Raw genomic sequence first — 14,047 nt, 5'->3', positions numbered from 1 at the left:
ATTACAATATAATCTTAATTTTCTAAAGAAAAATACACATAGAAAAAGACTATAAAGAAATACACCTTACAATGTTAATACTAATTCTAAGTAATTATTATTTTCTTATTGTTTTCCCTTCAATGTGCTGGAAGAATATGTATTACTTTAACAATTAGGGAAAAAAGTAAACTAAGCTAAGGGATTTTTGTTTGCTTCCAAATCAAAGGTGACAGAAAATGCTGCTACTCAGTCTTGTCCCTGGGCTTTAACCATAACTACTTAGCTCAACACAGGATGATTCCAAGAGCTCGTAAGAAATAAGTTCCTATGGACTCTCAAAGACAAGAGTTAGTGCAGACAAAATTAGCAAGTAACTGAAAGCTTCATGTTGGCTAAATACTAGGAAAAGCTGGATAGAGACCCTAATGATTTGTGGAGCACAGAGTCAAAGACGGAAAAAGAAAAAAAACAAAGCAAAAAGGCTAAGGGGTGGGCATGATCAGGTAGAAAAACCATCAGATCTGAAAAGTTCTGTATCTTAAAGGAAAGAAGAAGAGAATGGAAAAACTGAAGATGCTATCTCAAAAGAAGGAGATTTTTTTTCACATTTTAATTAAAAATCATGTTCAGACAAGCAGGGAGAAACTCAAAGGAAAACTCCTGACAAAGACAAATAGGGGAATCAAAAGAAGCCAGTCCGGCGAGGAGGGAGGTGAAATCAGATACCTATTTTCTCTCCGGACAAGCTGGGCAAGAAGCTGAGTCAGAAGAGCACAAGGGAAATCCTGGCCTGGCAAAAGTACCCAAAGGTATTGCTGCAGAATGCCCAAGTCATTAATTCCTTTCACAGGCACTGGCCCTTTAACTTCCCAATATAATGACTGCTACCTTTCTACATGCGAGGGAGCAGACCACAGTGATGTGAAGAGATGACACAGAGGAAGTGGGCCACGTAGCTGCAAATCCCAATTCTGCCACCAATTGGCTGTACGGCCTTGAATAAATTGCTTAACCTCTGCCCATGTTCTTATCTATAAATGGAGATGATAGAACCACTGCTGCTGCTGCTGCTGCTAAGTCACTTCAGTTGTGTCCGACTCTGTGCGACCCCATAGACGGCGGCCCACCACCTTAAAGGGTTGTTGTGATGATTAAATAGGTCAATACAGATAAAGCGCTTAGCATAGTCCTTAGGCATGGCTGCCACTCTTGTAGTGGTCAGCAGGGTTTCCCTGGTGGCTCAGAGGGTGAAGCGTCTGCCTGCAATGCGGGAGACCCAGGTTCGATCCCTGGGTTGGGAAGATATTCTGGAGCAGGAACTGGCAGCTCACTCCAGTATTCTTGCCTGCAAAGTCCTGCGGATGGAGAAGCCTGGCAGGCTACAGTCCATGGGTCGCAAAGAGTCAGACACGACTGAGGGACTTCACTTTCTTTCCTTCTTTTCTTTCAGTTCAGTCACTCAGTTGTGTCTGACTCTTTGTGACCCCATGGACTGCAGCACACCAGGCTTCCCTGTCCATCACCAACTCCCAGAGCTTGCTCAAACTCAAGTTCATCGAGTCAGTGATGACATCCAACCATATCATCCTCTGTCGTCCCCTTCTCCTCCTGCCTTCAATCTTTCCCAGCGCCAGGGTCTTTTCGAATGAGTCAGTTCTTCGCATCAGGTGGCCAAAGTATTGGAGCTTCAGCTTCAGCATCAGTCCTTTTAGTATTAGTTATAGTTTTTATTTTTATTATTGCTGTGAGTCTTATAATAAACAATTGATACCTAGCCAGCTTCTACACCATTAGTGTAGTTTCTCCTGGGAGTAATACAGTTTTACAAACTCTATCTATTTTCATGGTGCCTGATGAATTATATTAGTAATCTTTTCTCAGAGCAGCATCTTGTAATCAAATAAAAGAAGTACAGAGATTATCAATTGATGGTAAAAAATATCAGATGAACTGAACTGGCACCCAAAATATGTATGATAGCACTATAAATAATACCATACAACAGGCATTTTACTGTGTGAGAAAAATATGGCTGCAAAATAGAGGCTTCAGACTATCATCCTAATCTGGGGGGTGGCCAATAGTGGCATCATTACTGGTGGGTTTATCTCCCGATGCGATGCAATATGAAGTATCCAACATCTCCTACTAAATATTCTAGTCGAAAATATATATCATGAATAGGTTTGGCCTATAGAACCACCTTCCAATTTACAGGAAATACAGGATATGGGAAGAAGTTAAATAACAAAACAAGGAAGCAAGTAGGCAAATCTAGAAGGAGGAGAATCTACAGGACACTGGCGTGGTCTGCGCAACAAATCAGTGTCATGGCAAAGAAACAGTACTAGATTAAAGGAGACTTAAGGGACATAAAACCACAGTGTATTAGATACTAGCTTGGGAAAACCAGGTGTCAAGGACATTCTAGGACAATTAGGTAAATGTTTACATGGTTTGCACATTAGATGAAACGAAAATTTACTGAAATGGGTAAGTGGAGATTTTGACTAAAATAGTAGATTATAAAATAGTATATACAATACAATCCGCTTTTTAGTTATCATATTTTTGCTTCTTGATATTTTCTCATTTCTACAGTACACATGTGCTATAAAAATTTAAAAGATTATTCAAAAGAACAGAAAGTAAGAAGGAAGAGAGAGGAAAACAGAGAAGGGGAAAAGGGGAAACGGGGAGAGAGAAGCAGGTTTTGAATTCACTGTCATCAAAGCTCAGATTGTGACCAGGCTCAACAATATGAGCAATAACTATGTTTTAAGGATGGCACCTATAAATCCTGAAACGTGAGTGGCAGGGTGATGCTGTAGAAAGAGCATGGGATTTCAAATTCCAATGTCACCTCTCCTTGGTCTTACAAAAGAGCATTTTACCAATGTGAGCTTTATTTTTTTTAATTATACAGTGGGAGGAAAAATAACTTTCTAAAATTATGTGCATAGAAGCATTATTCATAATAGCCTCAAAGCGGAAACTTATCCAAATGTCATCAACAGTAGAATGGATAAAACTGAAAGTCTCATATCCCAGGAACTCCCTTCTCACCCCCCAGGCAAACCAGGACTGCTGGTCATCCTAGCTACTGCCACTGTAGGGGAGATGGGCTTTGGAGTTCAAAGCCTGACAAGTTAGAGGGCTTGATAAACATCCTGGGCTTTCCATGGGAACCCCAGAAAGGTCATAACTTATGTGTATAGAACATGTTTCAGAACTACAGGCAAAACCCAAATAGACCCATTTTAACAAGGCATAAAACCAGTTCCCTAGAAGCTCAAGGTGACCAATTTAACTGCCTAGTAGATCAAAACTTAACACTCTGCAGAGGAGGATTAAACACAATAAGAATCTCAATAATGACATCTACAATGTCTAATACGAAATAAAACGTTAGTAGATGTGGAAAAATAAATGTTATTCATGGTCAAGAGGAAAAAGTCAATACTAAATAGAAAAGAGCCACAGATGATGTAGATGCTGAAGACAGCAGACAAGAATTTTTAAATAATTGCCAAATATGTTTTAAAAATCATAGATGAAGAGAAGGGTACTTTCAGGAGTTCTACGGAAACTGTAAGAAAAAAATGAAGAACCAAATGGAAATCATAAAACTGAAAAATATAACAGCTGAAATTAAAAATGTACTGGATGGTATGAATAGCAGATTGGATACAAGAAGAAAGGATCAGTAAACTTTAGAACTTATCTAGACTGAAGCACACAGGGGAAAAAGAGCTCAATGACCTGCGGGCCTGTATCAAGCAGTCCAACAAGTGTGCGGTTGGAGTCAAAGCAGAAGAGAAAGCAGGACAGAAAAAATATTTCCCATAATTGTTCCCAAATTGAGGTAAAACCACTGTCTATGGATCCAGGCTATTTAGATATTGTACTTATCCCGGTCAAATTAAAAAAAAAAATGAACACCACTTTTAGACTCATAGTCAAATTGCTAAAAACCAAAGATAAAAAATAGGATTGTCCTGGTAGTCCAGTGGCTAAGAATCACCTGCCAATGCAGGGTTCACGGGGTTGTTCCCTGGTCTGGGAAGATTCCACGTGCTGCAGGGACAACTAAGCCTTTGCCCCACAACCAGGGACACCTGTGCAGCCCAGAGCCCGTGCTCTGCAAAGAGAGAAGCCACTGCGATAAGTCCATACGCCGCGACGAGAGAGCAGCCTCTGCTCACCGTAACTAGAGCAAGTCCACTCACGTCAACAAAGACTCTGAGCAGTCAAAAATAAATAAACGTTAAAAAAAGAAGAAATATTAAAAGCAGCCGCCCAATCCCCCAAAACATATCCAGGAGAACAACAATAAGAATCATAGCTGACTTCTCATAATAAACAGTAGAAACAAGGGAAGGAAAAAATGCCATAGTTAAATAGCTGAAAAAATAAAATTCCATGTCATAGTTAAATAGCTGAAAAAATAAAATTCCATTTATATATATTTTTTTTTTTTCAAAAACAGCAAATACTTATATTGTGTTAGAAGTCAGGCTAGTGGCTTTCAGAGGATAATGAATGGAAAGGGGCAAAAAAGGGGGCTCATGGGATACTGGGAACATTCTTTTCTTTATCTGGGTAATAATTAACCATTTGATTCCATTTGTAAAAATTCATAGAGCTGTACACTTTACAATACAAGCATTTTCTCTAACAGCTTTATACTTATGTAAAAAGCTAAGGGAAAAAAACGTTTCAAAATAGATGGAAAGACTAGAGAAAATATATTTAGGGCCTCCTACAGAGGAGCCTGGTGGGCTGCTGTCTATGGGGTCGCACAGGGTCGGACACGACTGAAGTGACTTAGCTGCAGCAGCACGGTATATAAAGGGCTTCCCTGATGGCTTAGCAGTAAAGAACATGTCTGTCAATGCAGGAGACGAGGGTTTGATCCCTGGGTTGGGAAGATCCCCTGAAGAAGGAAATAACAACCCACTCCAGTATTCTTGCCTGGAGAATCCCATGGACAGAGGAGCCTGGTGGACTACAGTACATGGGGTCGTAAAAGAGTTGGACACGACTGAGTGACTAAGAAACAACAATAAAAGTATATAAGCATTTCAAGAAAGCTCGTTATTTATTAGTATTCTTATCATCTTCCCATAGAAAGTTTTGGGAGCTTTAAATGGACTGAAAAGCCCCCTGGGGGCAAATCTTCCTCCTCAATTGACTTCAAGTTCTCTTTAGCACTAGCATAATGGTGTGTATATAGTTTTCACTATAATATTTCTTGACTACATGCTTTCCTAGTTTAAGGTAGTATCCCGGTACATACAAGGTGGCATGGAGACATTTTTGCTTTTTGTCCACTACATCTCTCTTTTCCGTAATTTCAAATTGCTCTTCTGATACTCTTAACCACCCCTTGATTTATGAAGATGGAGTACCATTACACAGAGCACCTTGTGCTCTTTCAAAAAAGGCACATATATACCTGAGAACTGAAGCACCTAAGAGGCAATGTATAAACTAACCTTAGTCAAAGCAGGCATCTTTGATGTACACATTCCCTCTTAGTTGAATCTTCCTAAGGCCAAAAGAACCCTGGGACACCCAGAGAGAAGCCCCAAGGAGGAGGATACAGATGCTTCTGACCCAGTGTCACAGAAACCAAAGCTAAAATGCCACAAACAGCACTAAGCACAAAGCTCCCCTCAATGCTGGCTTTGGCAGCAAACCTGACGCCCCCCTATCATCAGAGATACCTTTGAAGTAGCTGGCAGCCTTCCATTCCCTACTCAAATAAGCTCAGCTTCACATCCTATTCTTTTTTCCAAAGGGGATCTCTTCATCAGATATGAGAGAATAAAGCTCAATTCATTGGAACAGAGTTTTGCTACCAACAAGATAAACTGGGCAATGGTAACAGCTGTCTATAAAGCACCACACACCGCTGTTAGTGACCTTGTTAGAACAGGGGGGAAATTTAATCAGCAATCGATACTGAGTTCTGTGGAGGAGAAGCTGTAGGGTGGACTGGGGAAGAGAGGGAGGGGTAAGTCAATCATCTACTCCTTCCCCCAGAAACGTCTTTAGGTCAAACCTGTTCTCAAGAGGGCAGAACGAAACCTTTGGAAACCTACTGCTTTCTTCATACATTCCATCTATGGTACCGATCAGGGACATTCAACTCTACCAGCGCCATAGGTCATTTCTTCTCCTCCCAGTTATGACACCACCACCACAGAACATGGTGGTGAATCATCATCCTCTCCCCTCATATATGCCAAACAGCTAGACTCAAAGACCCCATAGGAAGTCCTATCCAAAGGGGATAAACAGGTAGTAGTAGAGAAGGAAACGGCAATCCACTCCAGTGTTCTTGCCTGGAGAATCCCAGGGACGGGGGAGCCTGGTGGGCTGCCGTCTATGGGGTCACACAGAGTCGGACACGACTGAAGCGACGCAGCAGCAGCAGCAGCAGCAGCAGCAGCAGCAGCAGCAGGTAACAAGTACTGCTTTTAGTTTCAAATCACCTTTTAACTTGTTTTACTGCCAGAGCCATTTCCTTGGCCAGAGAAAAGCTGACCGGTCATGGTAATTCTCTTCTGACTGATCTCACGGGAAAAGGACATGTCTAACACCTCAGGGTCCTGGAGACAATCACTAATTGGTCCTGTTATGATTCTTCCTCAGCACCCTTCTTGCATCTCCTATTTTCAGGGGGACCCCTAAAGCCAGATTCACCCATTGTCATCCTCCAAGAATAAAGGTAAACTGCAATGGGCAGCCTAGACAAACTGACCTAGATGCTTCAACACTGTCTGCAGCAGGGGAAAACGTGGCTCACAGACAGACGGACAGGATCTCACTGCTTCACATATTCCTCTGTGCTCTTGGGTTTGCCCGGGATGGAAACCAGGGTATCTGCAGCAGTGATTCTCAACCCTGATTATACGCAAGGATCAGCTGGGCTCTTTCCTAGAGACCATGATTCATCTCCTGAAGTGGGCCCTTAGCATAGTGTCCTTTCATTACCTTTGAAATCAATTTTACTGAGGCATAATGTGAATACAATAAAATGGATACATTCTGAGTATATCGATGACACCTTCTGGCAAATGCACACAGCCCTAATGAAGAGTGTAAGACATTTCCACAACCCCCAGTCCCCTTGTATTCCTTTGCAGTCGGCCCCATCCCCACTCTGGCCCCAAAGCCATCACTGATTTACTTTCTATCACTATATATTAGAGTTATCTTTTATAAGATTTCATATAAATGGAATCATACGGAACGTGTTCATAATGTCTGGCTTCTTTTTATCAATAGACTGTTGCGTGAGTTCATCTGCATTATTGTATCCAACAGCATTTCATTTCTTCCTATTGCCGACTAGTATTGATATATGGACACACCAGAGTATGGTTCTCTACAATATGCTTATTCATCTGTTGATGGATATTTGAGTTGTGACCAGTTTTTGGCTCTAATAAATAAAATATTAGTTTCCTACAGTGGCCATAACAAATTACTACAAACCTGGTGGCTTGAAACAACACACATTTACTCTTGTATAGTTTTGGAGATCAGATGTTCAAAACCAATTTTACTGGGCCAAATGGTATCAGCAGCGAGGCTCTCAATTTCCTTTCCTAGCATCTAGAGCCGAGCTCCTCGGCTCCATATTCAAAGCCAGTGGCCTAGCATCTTCTCTGTGACTTTGCTTCCTTCCTTCCACTTCTCTCACGTGGCCTTCCTCTCTTTTGCCTGCAATCTCCCTCCATCTCCCTTTTTTAAGGACACTTGGTGATTGCATTTAGGACCCACTTATGTAAACAAGAATTAAATCCACATCCTAAGATCTTCAAATTCATCATATGTGCAAAGACTTATGGATAAAGTTCAACAACATCCACAGGTTCTAGGGATTAGAACAGGGACATCTTTGGAGGTGGGAGCATTATTCAGCCTACAACAAAAACTATTATGAATATCCAGGTACAAGTTTTTGTGTAGATATATACTTTTATTTCTCTTGGATAAACACATAGATATAGAATTGATGGGTCATATGGTTAAGTACATTATTAACTTCATAAGAAACTGCCAAACTATTTTTCCAAAACAGTTGTACCTTTTTAGATTTTTTACCAGCAACATATGAGAATTCCATCCATTCTAATGGTATTGTCAGTCTTCTTAATTTCAACCATTTTAGTGCGTATATAGCACTAGAATCTACTAGCACTAGAATCTATGTCTTTATAGTGGTTTTAATTTGCATTTCCCTGATGAGTAATGACATTGAGCATCTTTTCATGAGCTTACTAGCCATTTATATATATCTTCTTTGGTGAATGTGTCTATTAAAACCTTTTACCTGTTTAAAAAAATTTGGGTATTCCCTCTTCTTCTTATTGAGTCTTGTGTATTGCAAATACAGTCTCCCCGTCCTATGGCTTATTTTGCATTTTCTTAACAAAATCTTTCCAAGAATAAAAGTCTAAGAATTGATGAAGTCCATTTTTTCTTTTTTTCTTTCAAGGGTTCTTTGAAGGGTTCATGCTTTTGATATCCTAAGAAATCTTTGTCTCTTCAAGGTCGCAAAGATTTAAAAAAAAAAACACTTCCCAAGTGACTCTCTTGAAAAGAAGAAGTTGAGAACTACTGGTCTATTGGGAATCTGACCTAGCTTTCTCAATTTAACCTGACTTTCTGCCATAGAACCTTAGGGTAATAAAGATAAAACAGTTACCTGAAATACCATAACAGGCAGAATAAAATTCAGCCTTAGGACTGTCTGAACTGACTGCCTTCCAAGCCTAAGAGTAAACAGCTGTTAAGGGCTAGAAAGTGTGACTGGAAAAGCCAAGTTGGAGGTACGTCTAAAGTGTCCCAGCTAAGTGAGGGAGGGGAGAGAGAACAGGGTGGTCTTCTCCCTGGTGGGAAAAAGCACATCCAAGTTTATTTCAGTTTAAACTAAGAGAGTGAGAGAAACGATTTCTCTTCTTGGTGGGATCCTTTAGTAAGACATGCCCTGCAAAGAGACGAGATGGAGCTGAGAGTCAGAGTTGGTAGAATTTGTTTTTGAAGCCACCGCATTAAACAAATGAAGGTGGCAGCAATAATATTTGCCCAGACCCTGGTTCCAACAGGGGTTAGACAGACTAAGCTTTCATAACATGAAAGGAGATGTCAGGAGCACCAAACGGGCTCAATTTCCCCTGGAGTCTTAGACAAAGTGCGCCTGTTTCTAAGTTGCGGACAGGAGGCTACTTTCTTTACGTGTTATATTTAGCTAAAGGAATCTCTACCAGGACTTCAGGCAACATGTGAAATATGTCCCAGCAGACATAACCACAAACCAGAGGGCCAGCAGGGAGCATCCCTTACGGGGGTCCAGAGCAAAGAGGGGCCAATTGTGCAGCCACCCTGACATCCCCAAATTAGCTGAGTTAGCTTCTAGTCAGGTTTTCGGGCAGCTCTCATCTTTAATGAGTCTTTGTTCCCCTCTTACTAGAGATTCTGCCCCTAGGGAGAAAAACCTGCTGCCCTATTTCACTTTCACCATCAGGTGCTTGCCCAGACACCAGGTAGGAGAAACAACTGAAGGTTGAGGTTTAACACCTCCAGATCCTTTGAAGGGTTGCGTGCTAAAGAGGAAGCTAGTTTAATTCTGTAACTAAGTGAAATATCTGGATTCAATGAAAAAGAGCAAGAAAAGCCAGAGTACCCTCTACTCTGCATACAGTACCTGGAGAGGCCTAATAGAACATGTAGGTGGAAAACCTTGGGTTCTGGAGCCTGATGGCTGTATTTAAATACCAGCCTCATTTCTTTTCTTGCTTAATCTCTCCAAGCCTCAGTTTCTTCCTCCATAAAATAAGGATAATAGTAATAACTACCTTATACAAGTGTTATAAGGATTCAATAAGATAAGGCATACAAAGTGCTTAACACTGTACCTACCACACAAGCGTTCAAAAATTTTGGTTCTGATGATTTATAACCTTTGCCAGAGAATCATTAAGTTTTATAGATTAAAATAAATTTCTTTAAAGGAAGAAAACCCCTGACTTTTCCCAGTGACAAGCAGAAGATTCAAATTCACGTAAAATACTGGTAAATTTTCAGGTGTCCACAGGTGAACCAGAAATAAAGGTACATTTTCGTTGTGTCTCCAGAGAAATGTGGGCTTTTCCTTTTGCTACTGGGACCAAATTTACAGGTAAAACAAGAGGTGTATTTATTCTACATATTTGGGTTTCAGTGTGGTATCTCTTGGTTGCTGGCCATTATAGATAAAAGAATCTGAAACAATACTTCAATCTTTTAAGAAACGTGGCCTTCCATTGCTTAAGCAAGCCCCTTTCCCACACCCACACGCACTTTTGTCCGTCCTTATCTCAGGGATTGCGGTTCACCTTATCACAGTGTAACAAAGGTCACCCAGCAACCAGAAGGAAGCCCCCAGGGTAGGATGTCCCTGTTACCGTACGGTTGCAGTGCCTTAGATTTCAGAGGCAGAATGAAGGTCCTATAGCTCAGTTTTCTTCAAACTTGAGAGAACTAAGGCAGAGAAAAAAGAAAGAATTGTCCAGAGTTTCGGAGTTACTGGCTAAGCTGAGCCCAAGAGAAAGAATCTCTTAGGGAAGGGCTCTGCTTTAAGAGCATAAAGCAAGCCCCAAGAAGCGTCACGAAACTGCCAGGGTGGCCAGGGACACGCCTCGGTTCTCTTATCCGATTACTATGGCTCAACCTGTGGGATCCTAATTCTTCATGTGCAACACACTCTAAGCAAAGGAGACTGAAACTGTGAGGGATGGAGAGAAACTGCTTCTTTGCCCATTACTAGAAAGCAGAGGGCTTCTCATCCAGACAGAATTAATCTGTTCTTAGGGTCAGCCAAGCTAGTTTCTATCTTAAGAGTTCTCTGCCTACATTGGACCCCAGGGGAGAAAGAAAAGAGGTTATTCACCCTGTGGGATGGTAAACATCGGTTATTTGACAATCCTAAGGATATCTCTAATCCACTATAATTTAACTGATGAAAAGTTATAAAGATCAAGAGAAAGTCACATGATCTACAACTACCTACAACAATATGAACAAATCTCACAAATACAATGTTGAATGAGAAAAACCAGACACAAAAGAGTACACACTGCAAGATTCTATTTATACAAAGTATGAAACTGAGCAAAACTAGTCTCTGCTGTGAAAAGTCAGGAGCGATGCTATTCTGAGGGGCTGGGGACACGCCTCCCAATCCCTTAGTGACAGGAAAGGAGCATGAGGGGGCTTCTGGGGGTACTGAAATATTCTGATTCTTGAGCTGGAAGCTGGTTACCAGGTATTTTCAGTTTATACAGATGCATTTAGCTTTAAGCCGATGATATATTCACTTTTCTTCAATGAAATGTAATATATAAACAATCCAGTGATTAATTAGAAATTCTGCCTTACACCCTCAGCATAAAAATGCATTGCTTAAGGAGGGCAATCCTTAGACAAAGCTCGGAATATCATTCATGAGTGGATGGGGGTACACGCCACGTTTTAGATACACGCCATGCACTTAGGCCTTTGGTGAAATGTGAATGGCGTTTGCAGAACCAGGGACACTTGTGGCTTTGATAACTGACTGCCTTTGGCACAAACATCTCTAAAATCTGGAGGGGTTATAAGATTCTCTCAGCTTGGTTCTTCTCTAACCTTCTGAAACTGGAGAAAAGGGAGCTGAGAGATGGGGTGAAGTCTAGATAGCTAAACATTTCTCATAAAAATTTCTTCTCAGATGGACAGAGGAAATAGAGGAGGACACTATCCATCAACCCCTTTTCTTCTCGAGATGGTCTAAGTGTCTGTCAAGATGGCAGAGAAGTGGTATCTGATCACTGGTTCCATCTAAGGTTTAAAAAAATTTTTAATACAAATTCTATATATTTCAGGTGTATAAAATGATTTAGTATACACATACACAGTGAAATGATTACTACAATCAAGATAATGTATCACCTCATCACATAGTTACCTTTTTTGTGTGTAGGAAAAGAGCCCCTGAAATCTACTCTCTTAGCAGTGTTCCAGAATTGAATACAGTATTATTAACTGTAGTCATTAATTTTAGTCACATACAATGTCACCAAATGTTACAGAATAATTTAAGTTAATGACAAGCAAGCTGGAGCAGATGCTAGGAAGCATGAGGAGACGGTGAAAAGTGCCCTCGCCCCTAAATGAAGTACGGGCCCAACCACAGCACAGCCGGGCCACTAAAAATAGCCAGTGAGCTCTGCAAGGAGTTATCTTTCTCTTCCTTCTTTCATTTTCAGATGATTTTACTCTTAATATCCTATCTGGACGACACAGGGAAAGCCCCTTCACAGATGCAATTATGTAGATGGACAATTCTAAAGAAGTTCTTTTTTCATGCTCATAGAAAAAGAAGAAATTGGGTTCTAATTCCAGACCTACTGAGATCTGTATACTTCCTAATGTTAAGAATCAGAAAACTGATCAAGAGCTAAGGCTACTATGGACCACAGTCTTATTTACTGAAGTCCATTCTCCCCTAGCCTCATATTTTAACACTGATTTTGTCAACTGGAAACCAGTGAATTCTCTATGTACGAAACCAATGATACCCCTCTATATAAATACATCCTCTTTTTACATATCACTTGTGGGAAGGTTATTCACCTTCTAAAAAATCTTTTGGAAATGTCAGAGCTTGAATGTTAGACATGGTACATCATGTACAATGGTTGGTGTGTTTGCCACCATTTGTAACCAAAAGTTATGAATAAATGACACCATTAAGAGCTCAGGTTGAGAGCTTAGAAAAGAGCTTCCTTGGTTTCCAAAAGGCTAGTTCCACTATTGGCAGGTGAATTTGGCACAAATTTCCTAAGATTATCACAATTAATTCTAAGTCTTTCCTTAGTCAAAATTTTTGACATATAGCCAAGGAATTGTGACGAACAACTGAGCTTCAGAAAACATTCAGGGATGGGTTCAAGTTCCACCTGGGAGCACTGAAAAAAACAAAACAAAACAAAACAAAACAACACACCCACATTCAGGGACCAAAGACAAAGATATGCCATGATAAGAATTACCAAATTCATGAGTTCACCTTGGCCAAGATGAGAACTTGGAAATAGAACTAAACTAAAAACATAAACATACATGGATGTGCTAGATGAATTAGAAGAGGAAATCATAAAACAACACAGAACATCTCTGAATCGCAACAGCTTCACAAATCACTTAGGAAATTAACCAAATACGGTCATTATTAATAGTCACAAATTATGAATTATGCTGCCAGACCTGGGGTTGCACCTTGCAAATGGTTCCTTTCCCAGGGCTGCTATAAAACATCTGAGAAAGGAAGCCAGTTCAATGTTTTCTCTCCATAAGTATGTTTTTAGGGCAAGACCCATGGAAAGCCTTTTAAGTGGGCCAATAAGACCTTCTTTCTCTTATTTGCGAGATGGTGTCTGTGGTTAGAAATAGCCTATTTACCTTTTTAAAGAGCCTTCCTGAGTCCTCGCTGACCTGGACAAACCGGGGAATGATATTATTCAGGTAGATGTCACTCAGCGTGGTGTGGTCCCTGCTCTCCCGCTTCACCTGGTTTAAGAGGAGATTCCAGCAGTTGACTGGAGAGAGAACATTCTGATCCTTCCTGCAGAGAAACGGCAAGAAAACAAATCAGCATTGGTGAACAGGCAGGGTCAACATCTCTGACTACAGTCCATGTCACAAAATCATAGCAATCAGAGCCAAACCAGAAATAAAGATGCCTTTCCTGAAGCTGCACCTCTAGTTCTCTCTTTTTCTGAAAGCTCAGTGGAGGAAAAAGAGAGAAAAGAAGAAGAAGAAGGAGAAGGCAGTGATAGGAAGAAGGAAAGAAGAGAAGTAGGATTATCTGTGGAGCATCTATTATGTTCTAGAAGGTAGCATTAGTGGTAAAGAACCCGCCTGCCAGTGCAGGAGACATAAGAGACACGGGTTCGATCCCTGGGTCAGGAAGATCCCCTGAAAGAGGAAATGGTGACCCACTGCAGTATTCTTGCCTGGAGAATCCCAC

The 14,047-nt window shown here is 40.8% G+C and overlaps 1 protein-coding gene across 14 annotated transcripts in view; it reads right to left on the bottom strand.

Annotated features, from left to right (window-relative positions):
- The window catches only part of SRGAP2 (SLIT-ROBO Rho GTPase activating protein 2), a 257,191-nt gene that overhangs the window by 110,310 nt on the left and 132,834 nt on the right, over window positions 1-14,047 (bottom strand). For all 14 annotated transcript variants that reach the window (XR_011247624.1, XR_011247623.1, XR_011247625.1 and 11 more), the window contains one exon: window positions 13,480-13,642. Coding sequence is in view for 10 of the 14 variants with exons in the window: in XM_069545245.1 (XP_069401346.1) it covers window positions 13,480-13,642 (163 nt within the window). In the remaining 4 variants the exon portion in view is untranslated. The remainder of the gene's footprint in view (window positions 1-13,479; window positions 13,643-14,047) is intronic.

This window comes from Ovis canadensis, chromosome 12, assembly GCF_042477335.2.
Source record: "Ovis canadensis isolate MfBH-ARS-UI-01 breed Bighorn chromosome 12, ARS-UI_OviCan_v2, whole genome shotgun sequence".
NCBI classification, from domain to species: domain Eukaryota; kingdom Metazoa; phylum Chordata; class Mammalia; order Artiodactyla; family Bovidae; genus Ovis; species Ovis canadensis.
This window is presented reverse-complemented; position numbering and strand designations above follow the sequence as displayed.